The 25,099-nt window shown below is 41.4% G+C and overlaps 1 protein-coding gene across 3 annotated transcripts in view; it reads left to right on the top strand.

Moving 5' to 3' along the window:
- The window catches only part of TRAPPC9 (trafficking protein particle complex subunit 9), a 523,543-nt gene that overhangs the window by 45,735 nt on the left and 452,709 nt on the right, over positions 1-25,099 (top strand). For all 3 annotated transcript variants that reach the window (XM_053245610.1, XM_053245609.1, XM_053245611.1), the window contains 7 exons: positions 1,573-1,789; positions 2,081-2,224; positions 7,897-8,023; positions 12,154-12,299; positions 13,999-14,084; positions 20,607-20,733; positions 23,388-23,520. In XM_053245610.1, coding sequence (XP_053101585.1) covers positions 1,573-1,789; positions 2,081-2,224; positions 7,897-8,023; positions 12,154-12,299; positions 13,999-14,084; positions 20,607-20,733; positions 23,388-23,520 — 980 coding nt within the window. The remainder of the gene's footprint in view (positions 1-1,572; positions 1,790-2,080; positions 2,225-7,896; positions 8,024-12,153; positions 12,300-13,998; positions 14,085-20,606; positions 20,734-23,387; positions 23,521-25,099) is intronic.

Here is a 25,099-nt window from a genome sequence, read left to right as displayed (position 1 = left end):
GAACACTCAGGAATGGGTTGCAAGGGGAGGGGAAAGGAATTGCACAAAATCAGCTGTGGACACCTTCCATCAGCAGAGCTTCTGGAACTTGTCTATACTTTGCTTGGGGGAATTTCCCACTTCCTCTGCAACTCCCCACATCCTATCCTAAACAGTTTGCTTTCTAGAAATAAAGAATAGTTGGGCAAACCTCTGAACATCATCAGCTTTTAAAGATCTAGAGTAATGTTTTTTGAGAAATGTTTTTCTCAATTGACCTAGTGTCTTGTTTATAATATATATTATCAGAACAGGTGAATCTTAATGTGAAACTATAAGATGTGCCCAGTATTTTTCCATTTTGCAATCTCTCTAGTGCAAACTGGTCAAAGTATGCTCACAATTTTTGAGAATTATCATCAGAGCCAGCATGGTGTAGTGGTTAGAGTGCTGGACTAGGACCAGGAAGACCCGAATTCAAATTCCCATTCAGCCATGAAACTCACTGGGTGACTCTGGGCCAGTCATGTATCTCTCAGCCTAACCTACCTCACAGGGTTGTTCAGATACACATAACCATGTACACTGCTCTGGGCTCCTTGGCTGGAAGAGCGGGATAGAAATGTAAAATAAAATAAAATAAAGAACAGAAATAAACTTATGTAGTCAAGGATTTCTTTGTCCTGCCATTGGTGGCCATAAATCAACCACATGTTATTATTTATACAGTAGAGAACTGCATAGGCAGTCACAGGTTTAAGGCTGTTTTCAGTTCAACTTCTTGCACTACGGAAGTGGCAAACTGCCTTTTGGCTCAGTGCAGTGCGAGTGGCTGTTGTGAAACTTCTCTCCACCATGCATGAATCACTCTGTTGGATCATTGTCTGTATTTTCTTGTTATGTAGTTGCCACACTGTCATTTCATTACCTTTCTGTTTAGATGTCTTGTATGCTTTTGAGGTTTTGGTGTGTTGGTTGGATCCTGCAAAATGATAGTGGAAGAAAGCTCACACAAGTGATCTCCAACCGTCATCCTCACAGCAGTCCCCTCCACTCACAAACAGCCTCTCCTGAAGATCAGGGGGTCTCTGGAATGATGTGATGGGGTATGGGGGCTGCAGTAGGAGGGAGGAACTGCCAAAAATCAAGCAGGAGCAACTTGTGTGATTTTCAAGATGCCTCATACTGAGGCTGGAGGTGGCCTCAAGGCAACCTCCATCCTCAGAGGCAAGGTGCCTGTAAATACCTGTTGCAGGGAAGCATCAGCAAGAGAGAGGGCATGCCCTCTCCTCTTGCCTGAGGGCTATTCAAAGGCCACTCTTTGAGAAACAGGAAGCTGGACTGGATGGGCCTTGGGCCTGACCCAGCAGGGCTGTTCTTATACAAAGTGCAACCACCCCGCTCCTCTCCCACCCAACACCCTGATCCTCAGGAGATGCTTTTGCAGAGGCTTCTGTCAGGTAGAGGGCATGGAAGTTCATCCCTCCTTGTCTTGTAAGGCTAAATATATGTCTGTATATGCTTTTCTATAAAAGACAATAGATTCAACAAACTTCCTTCTAAAAGCTATTATTTTCCTCCTTTATCCTCCAGCTTTCTGAAGAAGAAAAAATTCAGCGCTACAGCATTCTCTCTGAGCTTTATGAGCGTATTGGATTCCATCGCAAATCAGCTTTTTTCAAGCGTGTGGCAGCAATGCAGTGTGTAGCACCTAGCATAACGGAGCCTGGGTGGAGAGCCTGCTATAAACTTCTCCTAGAGACTCTTCCCGGTTATAGTCTGTCTTTGGATCCTAAGGACTTCAATAAAGGTACAGGTGCGCTTAAAAATAAGATAAAGTAAAAACAGAACAAATACTTAGAAATTTGTTTTCGAGGGAATAAAGTAAATGACTGCACAGATGTATTGAGTGTAGCAGATGTAATTGCCTGCAGAACTATTTCTCCACCTGCCTTGTCACAAATCCTGCAGTTGTGTAGATTTGGTATCCTATAAAACCTGCCATCAGGTGAACTTATAGGTTTGTGTTGTATTTTTGATGTTTAGTGTCCCTTCATTTAATGAATATTCTTGCCTGACTTTTCTCTCTCTTTTTTTGAAGGAACTCATCGTGGTTGGGCTGCTGTGCAGATGCGTTTGCTTCATGAGTTAGTGTATGCATCTCGAAGGATGGGAAATCCAGCACTTTCTGTCCGACATTTGTCTTTTCTCTTACAAACGATGCTGGATTTTCTTTCTGATCAAGGTATCTTTTTTAAAATTTTCAAAGTATATTTTTCTATAATATTACCTAGATATAGATATTATTGAAGGATGGCATTCAAAGATTTGTTTTAGGCATGACCAAGAGCTTGGACATGCACAGTGGGTTTCCAGGGCTGTGTTTATAGAAGGTGTCCCCATCTGATTTTTGTCAGTTCTTTATCCCTGCAGCCCCCAGTATGTGTCACGAACACTGTGTATTATATAAATGCCATGATGAGTGGCAAGTACTGGCATAAGACTTCATGTGACGTAGGAAATGACTTTTTCTTCTCTAGTTTTGTTCTGTTCAGTCTGCCACATTTTTCTTGGTGTGTACTATTTTTTTAACAGTGAAGAATGAGCTACTTAAGAATAAAAAGCACATAATGTGTAACAGCCTTCTGGAAAACCACAGTGCAGAAACTAAGTTGCTGCTTTTCATGGTCGGTACATGAAATTAAACTCCGAAAGTAGAGGAGCTCAAAACACATGCTGTCCTATAAACTTAACATTGATAGTACTAGAGTATAAGTAAAGCTGTTAACTTTAACATTACAAAACATGCAGAGTATTGGGCTGTTTGATGTTGCCCTTGAAGAGGGTGTTCTTTTAGTTGTAAATCCCTTTATAACCCTTGAATTAAGGTTTGTCTGAATGTTTGGTGACAATGAATGATCTTTGCTTAGTTCAAGATTTATTTTATTTTTTATTAAAAATATTTCTATACTGCCCAAAACGTGCGTCTCTGGGCAGCTTACTGTTAAAATCATTTATAACATTAAATCAATTAACAATTAAAATCATTTGGACTCTACTGAAGTCCAGATGATGCTGGACTCTACTCAATTACAGCCAGATTTGACTACTTGGTTCAGCAATATAGGAAACTCAGATTGATGGCATCAATCCCCAGCTTTCTAAACTCCCCCAACCACTTCCATATAGTACCACCATGATATGGCTCCTTCTGTCCCTAGGCCTTTATGTAGACGTACTCACCAATCCCTTTTCCTGCTTGGCTCTTGGCTTTCTTAATTTAGGTTTGCCTCAATTCTCCTATTTCACTTGTTTCTCAGATGCTTGCTTTCCCCACTTCCTTCATGCATTCTTGGCTCTGTGCCACACAACAGACCTTCCCACCCTCATCACCCCTGCTTTTCCATATAGTACACAGCTGCTCCTGCCTCGGTTGGGTGAGATTCTTTTCCAGCCAAATTATCTTTAACTTCTCTCATTTCCAGTTTCCCTATACCCACAAGAGTGCAGCCAAGGGCAAGCAGTTAACAGAAAATATTTTAGACTCTTGTATTATGCACGCACACATGCAAACATCCAATTTTGCTGTATGGTATGTTGTGAATATATAAATACAGAGAGATGCACTTATTGCATAAATTGAGAATCTTTGATTATGATATTTTTACATGATGTAGTAATTGTTAGCTCCTATGTAGCTTTTATCTTCCCATTTTCAAACATGTATTGTTGATTCTGTTGGGCTAGACTGCTCTTTTGCCAGATGACTAATATATCTTAAATTGACACCCCAGTTTCCCCATAAAAAGTCTACAGTAGTGTAGATCATCACTCAAATTACAGATAGGACAGAGGGGGATAGATCACTTAAGCTACTGTTTTTAGAAGACTATAGTTAGTCTCTTCTAACTGAGCAAGGAAGCACCTTTTAAAAGTGGTGATTCTCTTTATTTATCGGGGAGGGCAACTGGCCCTATCCAACCTCAGCACAGCATTCCTCCAATGGCTGCTGTTGGTGTCTTTCTTATGTTTCTTAGACTGTGAGCCCTTTGGGGACAGGCAGCCAATTAATTAATTAATTAATGTTTGTAAACCGCTTTGGGAACTTTGGTTGAAAAGTGGTATATAAATACTTCTTGTATTCATAGATACCATGAAAGGAAAGATTGTGCCGTTGAGTCGATGTCGACTCCTGGTGATAACATAACCGTGTGGCTTTCTTGGTAGAATACAGGAGTGATTTACCATTGCCACCTCCTGCGCAGTATAAAGTGATGCCTTTGCTGTTGTCACTGAAGTGAATATCCGCCTCCAGCACTTTTTCCTATATCGCTGCTGCCCGATATAGGTAACTACAAATGTACACACCAGTGGGGATTGAACTAATAGCCTCTTGCTCCCTAGGCAAGGTGCTACCCCACTGCGCACCATGATTTGGGTAAAATTGTGGGGAGAGAGGAGGAGTGGAATATGTGACTTTCATTAAGTGCCCCTAACCGGAACATTGCATGAGAGTCCCACATGTCCTTTTCACCAGGTAGTGGTCTGACCAGATCCGCTGATGTTCACAGAGAGAACTGCAGCAGGTAGCTGAAACTATACTGAGTTTCTGCAAGAATGCTGTGTATATCAGACTTTGTAGCTGTCACTTGTAGTATATCTTACATCATTTTAAAACTTGGTTCCATTTAGCTTGCTGTGAATTCATGTATGTTCATCAACTTAATGTTGAACCCTTGAGAGAGAAGAACGGCCTCAGTTCTGGAAGTAGGAGCTCTCTTAGATAACATTACAGTTCCACCAAGGAAAACATCCTCTAGCGTGATTAGAGGTTTTTTTTCCAGCTCAGCAGTCAACAGCAGTTATAATACTACATTTGGATTTAACACGTTATATTGGATAGCTATGGAAAATATTTTTAATAAATGTTGAGTTATTGATTTAAAGACTGAAATAAGCAGTTTTAATCAGGACGAGCAAAGAATCTGCTATAAATTAATACTTGGCATTAACTCATGAATGAAAGTGAAGGATTGCTTATCAGACACTTGGCTAATGAGCTTGTCTAATGTGCTGAAAAGTATGTTGGTTAATTGAAAATGCTTGCAACTTGTCTTTGTGTAACTCATTATTAACGTTTTTTTCTAGTGACAGCCTGTTAATTATAATGGTGAGAAATGAAACAAAAATTTATTTTGGAATGTGGGCTTAGGTTATTAATGTGATGATAATTGTAATGAAATATTTTCTATTTTCTGTGTAACGTTTGTCCCATTTTGTGAGCTTGGGAAAGTTTCCATAACAGTCCTCATTTTATTGCTGACATAATGTAAAGAGATTGCTTTGTACTACTACAATTTATCATTGTAAATAGTTTGAACTTATAAACTTATTTATAAGCTGATCTTGTTCTCAAAACATCCTGGTGGGCATCACCTCAGGAAATGGCAACTAGGAGGGTTAGCATTTAAAAAATATTATTGCAGTTGATTAGGAAGAACCAATGCCTTCTGGAAATTGGTTGCATTCATTTGCCACAGTGAGCTGAAACACTGAGAGAACTTGTAACTAGAAAAACACATCACCTTATAGTGTACTGATACACTGGATCTGGTTCGTGGTTGGTTGAGTCCATTAGAAATTGATTCTGCTCCTGCGCTGAACCTGTTGGTGTGGACTTCCACAGCTCCTCTTGGCACTTGCACCCCACACCACATGACCATGTGGCTATTTAAAGCAGGAGAAAGTGCCAGTACTTCAGTTCCTTTGCTACCACTGTAGCAATTGGTTTCTTAATCACTGCAGCTACTTTGTACTGGTTCCTTTTCCATCGTGAGTTCTAGAAAGAAAGATAATTATTGGACTGATTTATTTATGTACCTTGGGTTGCTTAAGACTATGTTTTGACTGGTTAATGGACTGAGGCGAGAGATCAGATGGATACCTTGGCTAACTGCTATCGGAATGCTGGTGATGGCTATGGATAACCCTAAACGGTCAGACAAGAAATCAGATTTTAAAAACCTTGAAAAGATATACTGAGTGTAATGCTAAGCTGCCCTCTCAAGACGGGCACGACTTGTGCTTTAACATGCCTTGGAAAAGCCCACAATACTACTTCATGTAAAGTTTGCTGATCTTTCTCAAAGCAAACTTATCGTAATAGGGAGCTTCATCTTCGGGCTGCTCTTTATGACGATGTCTTGAGTCCTCCAGGTCCATCTAAGGGGGGGTGGTGGAATTGTCTTCTAAGCCATCCGACTAGAGGGCTGATGCTTTGGCCCAGTCTAAATCCTCAATGCCTGTGTTTCATTCTCCCAAACCGCTGAAGAGGCATGGAGACAAAATGGTGGAAGCATCGGAGCCCGCCAAAAAGAAGAAGAGAGTGACAGCATCAGGGAATACTCCTTCTCCGTCACAGCCTCAGGATGTTATAATAATAAGACCGCCGACACCAAGCTGTTCGGCTCTGGGACCATCAACATTGACGCAGCCAGTCTCGGCTTCAGCAGCAAAGAAATCAGCTTCGATGTCGACTTCAACAACATTGACACTGGGAGTGTTGACTTTGACATCAATGTGGTCAACTACTGTTTTGCCGCCATCAATATCGAGGCCTTCGACACCAAGACCACCAACTCCTTCAGTATTGAGGTCTGTGATGGCACTGAACGTGGTGTCTCTTTCTCCGTCCAGCACCAACTCCGATGAAATCTCAGATGGCGACGGTGAGAGAGATACCCTCGACACTTAACACGCCGTGACTTTGACGGAGACAGTGACTCTAACTGTACTCCCTGAAAAGCAGGAAAGATATTGGAAACAAAAATAATCAAGTGAAACTAATACATTACAAAAATTCACAGCATAAATAAGTCTGGTTAAAAAGGAAAAAGTGGGGGAAGCTTCTCAAAGGGGCCTCCCTTCTTCCCCCCCAAAAAAGAATTAGTCAAAAGGAGCAAACTAAAACAAAAGAAAAACCCTAACAGACCTCTGGCCTTTATACTCTGATCAAGACACACCAGTTTTTAAAACTTCTCATTGGCTATCCTCTCACTTAGCAACCCAGCCAGCAATGACGACTCAGGACATTTCCAAATACTATCCTCTATTGTTCTCAGATTTTTCACTGTGGGGACCCAAGCAAGCCCAGTTTGGTACAAGGAATGTATCAAGGTTGGTTTTTTGGACCCTGTGATCCTCTCATGGCACCTTACATTCAGCTGGCAAAAAGTCAAGGTCTTTCCGCTGGCTACTCCTGAAACCTCTGTTTTTTTATACACCATTGTTAACCCAAAATAAAATGCATTGTTGTTCTCACTTTACCAAACTGCTTACCTGGCTGAAAAGCAAACAATGGATCAGAATTGTATGTTCTTGACCCAGGCTACCTAAGATGGATCCCTACAGATCAGGCCTTCATCCTGACACACCTATGGCCAACCAACGTCCTGGGTTATATCCTCCAGGCAAGCAAGATATGCCAATGCTGCAGCTGGTAAAATTACCTCTGTGAAAGAGTTTCTCAAGCTGAGACAGCAGATGGGTAAAGATGACATTTCTCTTGTGAATACGCCTATAATAGTGGCAGAAATGATGGACAATGCTGTAGAAAAATGCATGGACTTTTCAAATGAAGTGGGAAGCAAGGTAGATGAAATCCTTACTGAAATAAAAATGTTTGAGTCATTCACTGGTGAAATAGTCATTCAGCCCCTTTGAAAGAACAATTACATTTGGTTACAGAGAAAAATTGAGGGCTTGGCACTGTCAATGTTAGGTTGCTCTGGTTGTTAGCCACCGTGTTTGTGCATTACAGTTTTGAAGCAATTTTATTTATATTCATTTATTTGATTTATATACCGCCCTTCCAAAAAAGGCTAAGGGCGGATAATGGATCACTCTGTTCTCTTTCAGAAAAGAAAGATGTAACACAAAGTCTAGAAAACTATACATCGAAATGTCCCGGGACAATGGAATTGATCACACTTCCAGATGGCTTGAAGCTTCCTCCTGTTCCATTCACTAAACTTCCTATTGTAAGGTAATGACTCTTGCAAATCAGTTTTGTATGGGTATCTGAAGAGGTGGCACTTTGGGCCTGCCAGTTTTCGTACTTTAGGAACATAGGAAACTGCCATATACTGAGTCAGACTATTGGTCTATCTAGCTCAGTATTGTCTTCACAGACCTGCAGCGGCTTCTCCAAGGTTGCAGGTAGGAGTCTCTCTCAGCCCTATCTTGGAGAAGCCAGGGAGGGAACTTGAAACCTTCTGCTCTTCCCAGAGCGGTTTCATCCCCTGAGGGGAATATCTTGCAGTGCTCACACATCAAGTCTCCCATTCATATGCAACCAGGGCAGACCCTGCTTAGCTATGGGGACAAGTCATGCTTGCTACCACAAGACCAGCTCTCCTCTCTTTGAATTATTGAGGTTAAAATATTCCTCCATGAAGGCTCACTGCAGGCCACCATTGCAGAATATTGTGAAGATCTCCAGTACAGTGTTACAGTCTGTGTCCTGTGCTCTGAAATAACACACTTGCTTGAGGGGTGGAGCTTTTTGTGTAAGCTGTCATCATAGACTGTACTTCTGTAAGTGGTAACTGAAACTGCTTATTTTATATCAATTTATCCTTCCTCTCATAATCAAAGGCAGTTAGCAGCAACAAAAATATACAAATTCTAGTAAGAACTAATCAGCCTACTTTCCTTTCACTGATTCTACAAATGGACTAAATTTGGTGCAAATCGAGGTCTACAAGTTAGATCGCCTCAAATGATCATGTGTCTGCCATCTTGGATCGGATGTTTGTCATCATGACAAACAGTACCATTGAGGTGTTGCTGTGTTTCACTCACTACAGCTGTTCCAAATTTAGTTATAATTGGTTAGACACTCCTCAAGTTAGTGCATTTGTGCCTCAGAGGTTTATGCATCTTGGGTAGGAGTGGTTGACATCATCACAAACTACGCCATTTGGGCTTCCCTATCTGTCCCTTCAGCTGCAGCAAACTTGGTTCAAATCAGTTAAGCGGTTCACAAATTAGCCCTCTTGCACCTCAGATGTTCACACTTTCGCCATCTTGGATCTGAGTGGATGACATCATCACACACCACACCATTTGGGCATCCCTATGTGTCCCTACAGCTGCAACAAATTTGTTTCAAATGGGTTAAGCAGTTCAAAAGTTAGCTCACTTGTGCCTCAAAAGTTTGTCTCTGCCATCTTGAATCACGGTGGATGACATCATCACAAACTACACCACCAAGTAGGGATGTGCACGAACCGGTTCGGAGGCCCTTTTACAGGCCTCCGAACCAGTTCAAACCCTGGCCGGCTCAACGGCGGGAGGCGGCATGGCTTTAAGGGCAGGGGAGGATGCACTCCCCACTCCCAGATGTGTTTCTCCCGTCGGCATGTGATTCCCTAAAAGCCCATCGGGGTGGCAGCATACCTCCCTGTTACCCTGTCCAGATGTTGACTGGATATAACCGGAAGTTGTAGTTGCCCTTATGCATGTTTTTGCTCATGCGCACATCACACTTGCGCTCATGCACGTTGGGTGTGTGCATGCGACGAGCGCAGGTGCAGCTAGTACTTCCGGTTATATCCGGTCAACATTGAGATGGGGCAGCAGGGAGGTACACTGCTGCCCCGATGGGCTTTTAGAGAATTGCACACCAGCAGGAGAAACGTAGTGGGGGGTAAGTGGACCCTCCATTGGAGTGGATGACATCATCACTCACCACACCTATGTGTCCCCACAGCTTTAGTAAATTTGGTTCAAATCGGTTAGGCGCTTAACATGTTAGCCCACTAGCGTCTCAAAAGTTTATGCATCTGCCATCTTGGATAGGGGTGGATGATATCATCACAAACTACACTGTTGAGATGTCCCTATGTGTCCCTACAACTGTACCCGATTTGGTTCATATTAGTCCAGGCATTGTGAAATTGATGGGGGGGAGGGGTGAGACATACAGACACCCACACAGAATGCTGGGAGATCTCATAAGCCTACTGGAAAGTAGGCTAACAATAAAAACACACATTCCATGTCAATCAGACTATTCACCTTAATACTTCTCAGAATTAGTTGTTCCTAAATATATGTATAGTCATCTCAGTCTGATAAGCACCATTAATTTTACAGTGGCATTCTTGTCCAGACAACTGAGGGCTGATCAGTTGTGATAGTTCCCATGCTATTCTGTATCTTTTTGGCTACTTTAATGGTTATTCATTTCTTTTTATTTCTTTTTATTTCTTTTTATTATTTTATTTAACATATTTCTATACCGCCCAAAACTCGCGTCTTTGGGCAGTTTACAACAAGCAAACAAACAAAAAGTTAAAACATTAGTTAAAATAAATGACAACAGAAAACTTAAAACAATAGTTAAAACAAAATAAATGATATAGTAAAAGTTAAAACATTACAACAATTTAAATTTTAAAATAACATTTTAAAACGATGTTAAAACAATATTTAATTAAAAGCCTGGGTGAATAGGTATGTCTTTAAAGACTGTTAAAAAGTTGTCAGAGATGGGGGAGGCTCTTATTTCAGCAGGGAGCACGTTCCAAAGCTTTGGGGCAGTAGCGGAGAAGGCCCATCCCCTCTGAGAGTAGCCACCAGATGAGCCAGTGGCAACTGCAGACAGACCTCACCTGATGATCTCAATGGGCAGTGGGGTTCATAACGAAGAAGATGTTCTCTTAAATATCCAGGGCCCAAACCATTTAGGGCTTTATAGGTTATAACCAGGACCTTGTATTTTGTCTGGAAACCTATTAGCAGCCAGTATAGATCTTTCAATATGGGAGTAATATCTCCGAGATGATCCAGAGACCAACCTGGCTCCCGCATTTTGAACCAGCTGTAGTTTCCGGACTACACCCAAGGGTAGCCCCACATAGAACACATTTCAGTAATCCAGTCTGGAGGTTACCAGCATATGTACCATGGTTCTGAGATTGTTTATCTCAAGAAATGGACACAGCTGGCGTATCAGCTGTAGCTGATAGAAGGCACTTCTGGCCACTGCCTCACCTCACAGGAGTCCCCACAGGGAAGAGAGCTGGTCTTGTGGTAGCAAGTATGACTTGTCCCCTTAAGCTAAGCAGGATCTACCCTGGTTGCATACGGAAGGGAGACTAGAAGTGTGAGCACTGCAAGATATTCCCCTTAGGGGATGGAGCCGCTCTGGGAAGAACATCTAGACTCCAAGTTCCTTCCCTGGCTTCTCCAAGACATGGCTGAGAGAGATTCCTGCCTGCAACCTTGGAGAAGCCGCTGCCAGTCTGTGTAGACAATACTGAGCGAGATGGACCTATGGTCTGACTCAGTATATGGCAGCTTCCTATGTTCCCACTCACGGAACACGAACCTGATCAGAGTGAAAGACCATATCAAGCATGTGACCAGCAATGTGCATCGGTCCTGAGACCACTTGGGATAGGCCCATAGTTGTCATGGCCGCTATGAACTCCTGAGCTGCCCCAGAGAAATTGGTCCCGAAATGAACATTGAACTTTTGGCATTGTATTCCATGGTGAAGCAAGCCGTTGCTATGCTGCCACTTTGGCAATGTGTTTGCTATATAATTGTTCTGCCCAGGATGGAGGTGGATGTTAACTCGTAGATCTTGAAATGTTACTTTTCCAGCAGCAGTACCAACTGATATATATTACACATTATTTTGTAAACCTGCTAGAGAATATTTTGTTAGGTAGTATAAAAATATAATAAATTTATTTTCAAGTGTAATTAAAGTTTTCCTGTTGATGCTAACTATGAGGTGTATTTTCTCTGCTTAAGAAGTGAACCAATGTAAGTATTGCTGAACATACATAGTTCCTGGACACTCATTAGGCTAAGTTCTAGCTTCAGTCTCCAAGGTTCCCAGTTTAAGTGTTTGGAACCTTTGACACATGGGCAAGTTATAGGGCTAAGTTGGTTCACATTTATATAAATGATCCTTCTTTTATTTCTCTCATGCAACTCACTCATTTTTTCACTACACTAAGCTAATTTTGTATTTCTAGTTTACAGAGGATTTCTGATATTGCCTGTGGTACACATTTCTTATTCAGTTCTCTGCTAAGTAACAATTAACATTTGCTTACAGCAATCTTATAAAAAACCAATCTGTTCATCGTTTAACAGATCTGTCAAGCTCTTAAATCTTCCTGTTAGCCTTCGACCACAGAAAATGAAAAGCTTGCTGGGTCAGAACATGTCAACTAAGAGCCCCTTTATATATTCTCCTATCATTGCTCACAATCGTGGAGAGGAGAGAAGTAAAAAAATAGGTGAGAATATGATTTTAATATTAACTTTAAAATATATCCTGTTTCTATATGCATGAAATCACTATCAGTTGCTGGCATTCATTCTATAAAGTGAATCAAATGGTTATTGACAGCTTTTGGATCAATGTGTTATTTCCTTCTCTAGATTATAAAACTGATTTTACAATTTGGCACAGACAACTTGTATCCATCTTGGCTATGTTTCCAAGCTCACAATGTGTTAAGCCTAGTGCTACTCCCTTGAAACTGTGCAAGTAATTTACCTTTTTATAGAATCATTAGATAACTGCAAGACTGTGTAATGCAAATGCATCCTTTCTGACATACAGGATTGTCTCCCAAGTAGTGCCTGTTATCTGATATTGCTCCTTATGAAGTAAAATCCTATGCTGATTTTAAAAGGGCCGTGGTTAAGGTTTACAAAATTTTAATGTCTCAAGCGGTTTGTTGGAAAAGAAACACATACCAAAGAAACTGAGACACTCCAGAGAGATGCAGAGGTTGATGCTAAGCTCCTAATATGCAATCAATTGAGTGAACAGGTGTAAAGATACGCACCAGTGAGATACGAGACTCACTCTGGAGAGAAATTGTGCCTTGGTTAATAGACAGCAAGGCCACCAGCTTTAAATACCTAAAAATTGCCTTTTTAAGAATTGTCCATCAAAACCTTTATAGCAAGGTGTGTGTTTCATTCTGGCAAGCAGTGATTTGGTTTGGTTTGGCATGATTGCTTTTCTCTCAATGTCACTATTTCCCTTTAACTAATCTCCCTGTAACCGAATACAAATTTCAGATCAGCAGCATGATTCATCCTTTGAATGAAATTTTGGACTTTTGTGTGCATGGCCAGTGAGCAGACAGTAAGCCAGTGACATAAAGATCTGGATTGTGATCCATTGGAATCCATAAGAATGGGTTCTGCACTGCACAGGGACTTCTTGAGAAGTCAGATATAAAACCAAAACAGTCAATTTAGAAGAATAATAGTCAAAAGGCAGCCTGGGTGAAAGTAATTATTATTATTAAGAGAACTCTTTCCACGAACTTAATCAAAGAGGAGCTGTAGCGATGAGGTGTGATCGCTATAGTGGTCAAAAAGGAACTGGAGAAAATGGTATCCAGCCCACCTTTTATATCTTCTATGCTCAGTGTGTGAGGCGGAGCATGGGCGTATGATTCATCCTCAGTTGCTATAGCACTCGGCTGTGAAGTCCCTGTGCAGTGCAGAACCTATTGTTATGGATTTCAGTGGATCACTTCCAGAACAATAGTTACAAGTAAGCAACCTGTTTTTCCTATGCATTACCACAAGAATATCAGTGAGTTTCCTGAAATGTGCACTGTTACTGTACTAAATTGTACACATATCTCCATAGTGTGCAGTGTGAACAAAAGTGTGCATGCTGTCCTGAGCACATCAGCATTTTGAGCATTATGCTTTGTATGCAAAAAATAATGGTTTTTGCTAGAGAGTTTCTTTGAAGGGAGGGCAAGAATGATTGATTTAAATGCATCTACTAAATTTCTTCTCTTTGGATGTCTGGTGGGCATTCTTGAGAAGATTGTTGAGGAAGTACGTGCAACTTTGAGATACATCTTGTAGCCATGTATGATTACAGCACCAACCCTACTTAAGTACTCATCTCTTTTCTGTTGTTGTCAAACTAATGTTCTTTGTGTTTTGAATTTGATACAGATTTTCAGTGGGTCCAAGGAGATGTTTGTGAAGTTCAGTTGATGGTCTATAACCCAATGCCTTTTGAACTTCGTGTAGAAAATATGGTATGTTTCAAATTGTGGCTAAAAGGGTTAGTCTTCAGCTTGGTTGGTTACAATTGGCTTACAATTCTTGGTTACAGTTCTTAACCATGGTTATAATGAGGTGGGAGAATTTGCTGTAGTGTGACTGTGCATGATCTCATGGACTGCTTTGGTCTCTTAACTTTTGTTAAGAAGGAGCTACTGATAGCTCTACTTTGGCATAGTCTTGATATGATCTGTGTTGTTGAGGCTAGTATGTCTAGGTAAAACAAGGAGTGGAAACAAGTTTAAGAAATTACCTTACGTTTGTATTGACTCCAGTTTTCTTTGTGTTCCATTTTATTTGGTAAACTGTTAGCCTACGCTATAAGATGAATTCATAGAATTCCTTCAAATATTATTTTGAGAAATTTCTTTAACACTTTGGTTTAAAAAAAAACAGTTAATGGAGGAGTGCTTATGTACATGGTTAAAACTAAAGATGTACCTCAGCTTAAATAGATTCTAGCTAGTTAGATGTATAGTTTATATACTAGGCAGCTGCTGTCAGAAAGATTCCACTTGTAGTAATTTTAAGCTTTGTTCTTATTGGAACATTTGAGATGAGGTATGCAGCCAAACAAAAGAATTGTGCCCCTCACTATCTCAGTACTAATTGTTGCATGTTTCCTTTAAGCTTGCGTTTGACATTCCTGTGTTCACTAAATTCTGGTTCCAAGCCAGTCTTCATTGCTCCCTGTATTTCTGTTTTTCAACACTTTGTATTTTCTTGCCTGTTATCTAAAACCTCTGCTGAATAGATAGACAGCGGTGTTCTCCATTCCTTATGTTTGTCAAATCTTTCCCCATCTTCGGCTTCTCGCACACTGCTTAATACGAAGAGATTTCTAGACTTAGTTGCCAGTATTGATATGAGAAAACTCACAAGTCATATCAGAGGATTGGGTATTAGAGCTTTGGATTGTGGGGGCAAGTCTTTCAATTGAAATAGCTGTGTCCTTAAAATAATCCTCTTTCCAATTGTACTACTCCTCACCCCCTTGTTAATAATGTGTTGGGGAGGACATGGGCAATAGGCAAGGTGGTGTGGTGGGGGACTGGGGTGCTCCCACCCATCAGTTGCTAAACCAGCAGGCAGCCAGGGTGCCAAGAGGCTCACACAGACAGGGCCATGGCTGTCTACTGCATGGCTGTGAATTCAAATCAGAAAAAGATGGTATTTGCTATTATAGAAATAAAAATGTTGACCGGAAAAAAATGGTAGCTGTATCTTAAATGCTATTTCAGAGTAGGAGGTGGAAATAGGATGCAAACATCCTAAACCAACGTAAGCAATATCTGTGAGTCATGAGACACATAAATGAAAAAGATGAATCAATAGTCTGTTGGTGGGGAAGCTTTAGAAATGTCTCTGATTGAAATCTTTCGATATGCAGAAGTAAACGTCGCTAGAAGGCCAGCACTTAAAAACCTAAGAGGAGCCCCACTGTTTCAGATGCTTCTAAAAAGCTTACTAGCCAATTGCTTCTAGGAAGCTGACGACAGAGCATGAAGGCAGTAGCCACTGTGTGACTTGTGCCCGGTGTGAAAGAGTACTTTTATTAGGTGACCCGAAGCTCTAATAATATGGGAGAAGGAGGAAAAGTGCTATCCTTTCTCTACACTGGGAATACTTTTAAAACTTCTGTCATGTCGTCTCCCACCCTGTTTGTCATCTTTCTAAACTTCATAAAAGGGGGAAAAAATCCTTGTGCAGGATCATTACCACTGCAAGGAAGAATGGAAAGTTTTGCTGCTTTTTTGCCGGTGGGGGTGGGGCAGTTGGGGGAGCTCTCCAACATAGCCTTTCACAGGCCTTTGTGTGTTCAGCTGAACATTACTAACACTGCCGTTAATTACCAAAGGTTCTACTCAGCAGAGGGGAGTATAGGACAAAATCTTACCAATCTTTCCTGGAGGATGGTTAGATACTGAGCACACAATTTCCCCGTATATACATAAATTGTTTAATTCTATACACTATTTCTGCATGTTCCTTTTTAATACAGTAGGATTTTAAACATAATATGAGAACATAAGAACAGCTCTGCTGGATCAGGCCCAAGGCCTATCTAGTCTATCCTGTTTCACACAGTGGCCCACCAGATGCCTCTGGGAAGCCCACAAGCAAGAGGTGAGGGCACGCTCTCTCTCCTGCTGTTGCTCCCCTACAAAGTGGTATTTAGAGGCATCTTGTTTCTTAGGCTGGAGGTGGCCTATAGCCTTCAGACTAGTAGCCATTGATAGACCTGTCCTCCCTGAATTTGTCTAAACCCCTCTTAAGTCCATCCAGGCTGCTGGGAGTCACCACATCCTGTGGCAGAGAATCCCACAAGTTGATTATGCGTTGTGTGAAAAAGTACTTCCTTTTGTTCGTCCTAAATTTTTAGCAGCTAGTCTCATCAAATGACCTTGATATTGATGTTCAGTCTTGTTTAGACAAGAACAAAACTGTATGTTCTCTCTATTTTAGTTTTGTTAAAAGTTTGCTTTGTTGTGTCTAATCAGTTGCAGGGGAGCAATAACAGGAGAGAGGGCATGCACATACCTCTTGCTCGTGGGGCTTCCCAGTGGCATCTGGAGGGTCACTGTGTGAGACATGATTCTGGACTAGACAGGCCTTGGGCCTGATCCAGCGGGGCTTCTCTTATGTTCTTAATGTACATACTCCATCGCTGATTGCATAATTTCAATTAATATATGTTGCATATTCTTTCCAAATACTATGGAGATTAAATCCTGGTATAAACCCATGGTTCAAGCACATTATTATCATCAGCTAGATAAATGGCATTTTTGGGGTGATTCACCTGTGTGGCTGCTGACCAGAAAGTCTCAGATCTCCTCCAACTTTCATTTTATAATTCTGTTTGCCATGTTACTTCCCAAATTAATTTTCAATGACCTTGAGATACACCCATCAAGGCTTCAGTAGCACACTAGTGTGACTCATTCTACCATCTTGAAATCACTGGCATAACTAGAAAGACAAATGGACCATCAGCCATGTTTAAAAGTTTATTTTGCTAAATCACCCCAGGCTTTTAACTGAGAATTTAAAAATATCCAATATATTTATTTTTTTTAGATTGAGGTCTATATCAGGCAGCATAAAAATATGATAAATAAATAAATGGTATGTACAGTTGAACATAAGAACAGCCCTACTGGATCAGGCCCAAGACCTATCTAGTCCAGCATCCTGTTTCACACAGTGGCCCACCAGATGCCTCTTTAGGGAATCAGTTTCATTATTAGGGAAGCAGTATGAACTGGGTAGTGCCTATAGTTCAAACATATCCCATCAAAAATTGCATGAAGATTTTTAAGTTATATTTCGAAGCGATATGCCTAACCTGGATAAAAGAATGGATTACATTAAAAAATCTAAGATTGTTTGATTTGGAAGGATTTGATTTAAGATTCGGGTGGCATGCATATTTATTTTATGACAAGGTAAAAGTAAATAAAGAATTTCTAAATCATTATGTTAGAAAAAGTCTATATATGGTATGGATGAAAAACAAATTTTTGTTAGAAGCAAAAATCCCACTTTGGGTATCCCCACTGGAAGTTATATCTAGAAAACAGAAAAATATGCAACAATCCTGGCCCACGTATCAACAATTGCTTGTCCTTCAAGGTGTAAAATACGAACTGAAAAACTTAGAACATATGCAGGATTGGAATATCTCTTGGTTCCAATGCCATCAAATTAATGCTTTATTTAAACAAGACTGTAAAAGGGGTCTTAACCAACTAAAGTCAGAATTCGAACTACAGTTGTGCGATAAGGAAGAAAAACTCATATCCAGGATGTATGGCCTATTACTATTGGAAGATACAGGAATGGAGGTAGTAAAAACCTCAATGATTAAATGGGCCCAGGACCTTGGTTATAACATTGACTTGGAAAAATGGGAAAAACTTTGGATAAAATATACAAAATTTACTGCTTGCTCTAATCTAAAGGAAAATATTTTGAAAATGATGTACAGATGGCATCTTACGCCCAAAAAGCTGGCCGTAATCTACAAGAACATGTCAAATAAATGTTGGAAATGTAAGAAAGAAGAGGGTTCCTATTTACATTTATGGTGGACATGCAATAAATCAAGAGGTTATTGGGACTTAATATATAACGAGCTTAAAAAAATATTTAAAATGACTTTTCCCAAGAGTCCAGAATCAATACTATTAGGTATTGATAACAATGCTCTCCTGAGGAAATATTGGACCCTCTTCATGTACTTGACAGCGGCAGCAAGACTGACATTTGCGCGCAAATGGAAAGACAGTCAGTGCCTGTCTAAAGAGGATTGGATTCTTAAAGTACTAGAATTGGCAGAAATGGCGAAATTAACATAACTACTAAGAAATAAATTTGAAGAATTTAAAAAAGAATGGGACCCTCTTCTTGTCTATCTAAAAATACATCACAAAATGGATTTCTGTCAGGCTTTTGAGGGCTAACAACAAATGTTTCAAAAACACACCAAAGTTGTTTTCTATATGAACTACTGGGGAGAAAATGTTTAATCCATAGGCAAGATCCGGTTATTGTTAACAACACTTGTTCCATTGATGAGATGGAAGTCTTTATTCTGTGTGTTTGTGAGTGTTTGTATTATTTGTGTTTGTTCTTTTGTGTTGTGAAAATTGAATAAAAAGTATAAAAGGGAAAAAAAAATTGTATGAAGATTATATGCCAGAAGCCATTTCACTTAGCATATGACCTCGATGTCATTTATTTAGCACTGATCTGAAATGGAACGTTGCCATTTCCCTTATCAGAAAAATCTAATGTGTTCAGGTTTTTTTAAAATAAAGTATATTCTCTGTTTAAAGCAATGGTTGTATAGCCTTTGCTTTTGTTAGTGGCTTGTGTAGTCTTTGCTTTTGTGCACCATTTCCTCCTGATGATCTCAGTGGGTGGTGGGTTCCTGATGGATGACCTTTACTGGGGAATTGACAGAGAGAGTGTGACTTTGCTGGTTTTTCTGAATCTCTCAGTGGCATTTGATATCTTCAACTATGGTATCCTTCTGGATCGCCTGGAGGAGTGAGGGATGGGGGCACTGCTTTGCAGTGGTTCTGCTCCTATCTCTCGGGTAGATTCCAGATGGTGGAGCTTGGTGACAGTTGCTCCTCAAAACAGGAGCTGTTATATGGAGTCCTTCAGGGCTCCATTCTGTCACCAATGCTTTTTAATATCTACATGAAAGTGCTGGGTGAGGTCACCAGGAGATTTGGTGTTGGGTGTGAGATTTGCTGATGACACCCAAATCTATTTCTCTTTTTCATCTTCATCATCAGAAAATGGCATTCATTCCCTAAATGCCTGCCTACAGGCAGTAATAGGCTGTATGAGGGTGTTTTTTTTTAAAAATGTAAACTGCCCTGAGCCATTTTTAGAAGGGCAGTATATGAATTGAATGAATGAATAACAAATTGAAACTGAATCCAAACAAAATGGAAGTGCTCGTTGTAGGGGCTTGGAATTTGAAGGCTCAGTTAGAGCTTCCTGTGGTGGATGGGGCTGCACTCCCCCGGAAGGAGCAGGTGCGCAGCTTGGGAGTACTCCTGGATCCAGGCCTCACCCTGGTATCTCAGGTCGAGGCCATGGCCAGGAGTGTTTTCTGTCAGCTTCGGCTGGTTCAACAGCTGTGCTCATTCTTTGAAGAGGATGACCTCAAAACTGTGGTGCATCAGCTGGTAACCTCCAGGCTTGAGTATTGCAATGTGCTTTATGTGGGGCTGTCTTTGTATGTAGTTTGGAAACTTCAGTTCAGAATGGGGCAGTCAGATTGGTCTCCGGGGCAACTTGGAGAGACCATATTATGCCTGTTCAGAAACAGCTGCACTGGCTGCCAATATGTTTCTAGGCAAAATGCAAAGTGCTGGATATTACCTTTTAAGCTCTGAATGGCTTAGGTCCGAGTTATCTCAGAGAGCGCCTTCTTCTGCATGGTTGCCACCACACATTTAGGTCATCTAAGGAGGTCCGTCTTCAGATACCACCAGAACGTCTGTTGGCAACTCAGGGGTGGGCCTTCTCTGTAGCTGCTGCTGGGCTGTGGAATGCACTCCTGGCAAAAATCCTTAATTTGAGTTCATTATTGGCCTTCAGGAAAGCCATTAAAGCCTATCTGTTTGGCCTGGCCTTTCAGGCTTAAAAAAATTATTTTAAATGTTTTAATTGTTAATGGTTTTATGTTGTTTTTATAGTTCCTGATTTTAACTGTGAATTGATTTTAGTTGTTTTTATTTTAATCTAAACTGCCATGAGCTACTTTTGGAAGGGCGGTATAGAAATAAAATAAATGAATAAATAAATAATAATGACCGGGTCTTGACTTAGAGTCTCCAGTCTGTCAATGAGGGTCAACTGCTTTCCCCCTGTTAACTCTATCAATGCTGGCTGGCTGCCCACTACATGATATGCCCTTAGTTTCATGTCAACTGAATAGACTTCTTTATATGTTTGTCTCCCACCTTCTTCAGGGACTTCTGACAAGCGGAGTTGAATTTGAATCTCTCCCTGCGGCTCTCTCCCTGCCTGCAGAATCGGGGCTTTATCCAGTGACACTTGTTGGTGTTCCCCAGTCTGCAGGCCAGATCACCATCAATGGTAACATTTACTGCTGCTCTTTTCTTCAGTTATCCTCTGGAGCGGGGTGACAGCTTAAGTTGGTTGTGCACCAGAAAATGTTCTGCATTGTGACGCAAACAATATTTTGGAGATGCTCCACACACTTGGTGCCTGCAATTCCTGTTCTTCAAACTGAGAACGCTGATGATGTGTGATGCATCATTCTCATTATATGAACTTATTTTCCTCTTATTACTAAAAAAGAAGCATGGGTCTGCCTTTGCTGGGTTTTTTAAACAGCTATTTCTTCACAGTCTTTCCCTGACTGTGTTGAAAAAGTTGTAGAAAATGAAGATGCAAAAATATTATGGGACTTCCGACTACAAACAGACCAACATCTGCCACACAATACACCAGATATAACTGTAATTGAGAAGAAAGAAAATCAAGTTAAAATAATCGATATAGCAATACCAGGGGATAGCAGAATAGAAGAAAAAGAAATAGAAACAATAACAAAATACAAAGATTTTCAAATTGAAATTGTGGCAGAAAAAGACCAAAGTAAACCCCAGTGGTAACTGGCACCCTAGGTGCAATTCCAAAACAACTTGAAGAGCACCTCGACACCGTAGGGGCCACAGAAATCACCATCAGCCAATTACAAAAAGCAACTTTACTGGGAACAGCCTATATTCTGCAACCTTATCTAGAACAACAGCAACAACATTGACAATAAAATTCAGCCATCCCAGGTCCTTGGGTAGTACTCGATGTCTGGATAAAACAAACCAGTCAATAACACCTGTCTGACTGTATAAACTACAACAATAATAATAAATACACAACAATGGCACACGGGAGGGTCAGCTGCCTACAGAGTGTTCAAACACGCACACAGTCAAAATTGTAAAAAATAAAGTCTTTATTACAAGTTTAGGAATAAAGAATCAGGGGTAGAGGAAAAGACCAGGCTTATAAGGAAGGAAAAACTTGCAAATTAGCTTCCAGCCCTGCAGGCCTAACATTTACAGGTTAGTCTTTCTAGACCAGCTTAAACAGGGAGGAACAAACTAGGGATGGGCATGAAGTGTTTTGTGCACATCTGGGCTGGTGATGATTTAAAAGGAGAGAAGGCAGGTCTTACCTGCCCCTCTGCCCCACCATGGCATGGTTGGTATTAAAAGGCACGTGGCTACAGTGCTGCTCCCAGAAGCCTGGGGGCGGGGGGGGCTGTCGGCACATAAATGGCATTTGTGCATGTATGGATGCCAGTTGTGTGGTCAGCATGGTGTTTATGCCATGTACGTGCCGACGTTGCCTGCGGGCTGTTGGGAGCAGCACTGCAGCCACTTGGCATTTAATACTGACAGCCAGGGCCATCTTTAGAGAGCCCTGGTGAGGTGCAGGGCCCAGGGCAAATCAGCCAGTGCAGGGGCCCCTTCTAGTTAATTCTAATGGGGTTAAATGAGCGGTGCCTGGGGCGGTTGCCCTGCTTGCCATACCCTAAGGACAGCCCTGCCGTCATCGCCCTGGTTGGGCGGCAGAGGAATGATGGAGGGACAGGTAAGACCTGCCTTCCTCTTTTTAAAAGTGCCTTCTTGTTGCCACCCCGGATGTGCACGAAACACATCCCTAGAACAAAGAGGGGACTGGATGCAGAGGAAACAATGGGGAAAGAGATGTGATTCCACTAAACTAAGTTATCCTTCCTTACAGTAGGAGATGACGTCCCTCGGATTCACAGAGCTAGGAACACAGTTGCGGGGAGGGAATCAACTGCATTGATGGCTTACTTTAATGGGCAAGGCCCTGGGGTCTCTGAAAGAAAGAAACCCCCCACAAAAGGGCTGAAAGAAATATCAGTACTTACCAACTATGGCAAACTAGAGCTGACAGACTAAAAGAAAGAAAAAAAGAAAATGTTTGACTTGCCATGCTTTTTGCAGGTGGCACTGTAAGCAAACAAGAGGCAGGAAGAGGAAGTGCAGTGTGGTCACCAGTGTTGGTAGTGCACAGTAATTAAAAGGTTGAGGTTTTATTTTGCTTGAATTCTGCTAAGCCACACAGTAAGCAGTAAATTGTTTTGTGTTGTTTTAATTATCTTATTATTCAAAGTATATATAGCGTTCCTTCAATTTTAGATCAGATTGGATTGTGGTCTAGTGGGTGGGGCAGGGGAAGGGTGGCGGCATTTCAGTGTTCGTTTAGGAGGATTGAAGATCAAATTCCAAAGAGGCACTGGGCAAGTCCTAGAACACTTGTCAAGAGGTTTGCATTGATCATTTGGAAAATCTTCTGGTTTCTAGACACCTGTCATTTCCTTGACCAGTCACTGGAAGTCTCCAGTCCACTAGAGGAACTGACAACCTGAGCAACCTTTTTGGGTGCTGCTGTGGTCAGAGCAAACATCTATATGTTCTTGACCTGAGGTACACTGACATGTGACTGCTAAACAGGGTTAAAAGTTGCTTGTCTCACTCATGCCACCCAAATGTCAAATTACAGCTATGTTTTGAGGATTTTCAGACACTGGAAGCTTCCCAGGATAGCTATTTATAGTTGAAGCATCATGTGGGTAGGTGATTAGGTGGGACCTTAACTAGTCACTCATATATTGGTCTCTAAGCTGTTCTATACTTCCCCACCCAACCACATAAATTCAGTAACAAAGCGGCTTCTGTTGTTAACAGGTTATCACACTTCAGTCTTTGGAGTCTTCAGTGATTGCCTTCTGGATAAACTACCAGGAATAAAGACCAACGGCTGTACGGTGGAAGTCATTCCAGCTTTACCTAGACTACAGATTAGTACTTCATTGCCAAGGTGGGGAACTTGAGTTTTCATGTTCAAGTTGTTACAAATCAGATACGCTGGTCATACAACAAGTCATACGTACAAGTCATATGCTGTGACTTGTTCTGTGCACTGAAATGGTATTTGGTGCGGTTTTGAACCAAATCAATTTTGAAATGAAGGTCTTCAGAAGCAGTTTGTGATAGTATGGGAAGGCAGGGGTAAAAAAAATAAGTCTCCTAGGTTCTTTGGATTCCAATCATTTGGGAAAATGAACACAAGAACATTAGAGCAACCCTGCTGGATCAGGCCCAAGGCCCATCTAGTCCAGCATCCTGTTTCACACAGTGGCCCACAAGATGCCACTGGAAGTCACAGGCAGGAGTTGAGGACATGCCCTCTCTCCTGCTCTTACTCCCCTGCAACTGGTACTCCGAGGCATCCTGCCTTTGAGGCTGGAGGTGGCCTATAGCCCTCCAACTAGTAGCCGTCGGTAGACCTCTTCTCCATGAAGTTATCCAAACCCCTCTTAAAGCCATCCACGTTGTTGGCTATCACCACATCTTGTGGCAGAGAATTCCACAAGTTGATTATGTGTTGTGTGAATAGTAATTCCATTTGCTGGTTCTATATTTCCCGGCAATCAGTTTCATGGGATGACCCCTGGTTCTAGTAGTATGTGAGAGAGAAGAATTTCTCTCTATCCCCTTTCTCCACACCATGCATGTTTTTATAGACCTCTATCATGTCTCCCTGCACTCGTTTTTTTCTAAACTAAATAGCCCCAGCTGTTGTAGCCTTTCCTTAAAGGTGCTCTAGGCCCCTGATCATCTTGGTTGCCCTCTTCTGCACCTTTTCCAGCTCTACAATGTCCTTTTTTAGATGTGGTGACCAGAATTGTACGCAGTACTCCAGGTGTGGCCCCACCATAGTTTTGTATAAGGGCATTATAATATTAGCCATTTTATTTTCAATCCCCTTCATAATTATCCCTGGCATGCAATTAGCCTTTTTCACAGCTGCCGCACATTGAGTCGACACTTTCAACGAGCTGTCCACCACATCCCCAAGATCCCTCTCCTGGTCAGTCACCGACAGCTCAGATCCCATCAGCATATACTTGAAGTTGGGGAGTTTCGCCCCAATGTGCATCACTTTACACTTGCCAATATTTAAGTGCATTTGCCATTTTGTTGTACACTCCCCTAGCTTGGAGAGAACTTTTTGGAGCTCCTCACAATCTGTTTTGGATTTCACTACCCGAAAGAGTTTGGTATCATCTGCAAATTTGGCCACCTTGCTACTTACCCCTACTTCAAAATGGTTGCTCATGTAAAGTTTTCACAGTTTCCCCCTGACATTTTAGAGGGCTGAGGAAAATAGGCAAGTTTCAGTATCCTTTTCTTTTTGCTTCACAACTTGGTGTTTTTAAATACCATATTGTTGAGCAGGAATGCCATGGTGCATACTTTCAAAAAGTAGTTTAAAGGCGCCTGCAGCGTTTATGCCAGTGTGGCGCCTATGTGCAAAAAAAGGGCTGGAAGAAGGCGCAGCGGCAGCACAGCAGAATGAGAGGCTCCATGTGGTTGAGAAGAGAGGCTCCAATCAG

The sequence above is a fragment of the Hemicordylus capensis genome, chromosome 4, assembly GCF_027244095.1.
Source record: "Hemicordylus capensis ecotype Gifberg chromosome 4, rHemCap1.1.pri, whole genome shotgun sequence".
Classification (NCBI taxonomy): domain Eukaryota; kingdom Metazoa; phylum Chordata; class Lepidosauria; order Squamata; family Cordylidae; genus Hemicordylus; species Hemicordylus capensis.
This window is presented reverse-complemented; position numbering and strand designations above follow the sequence as displayed.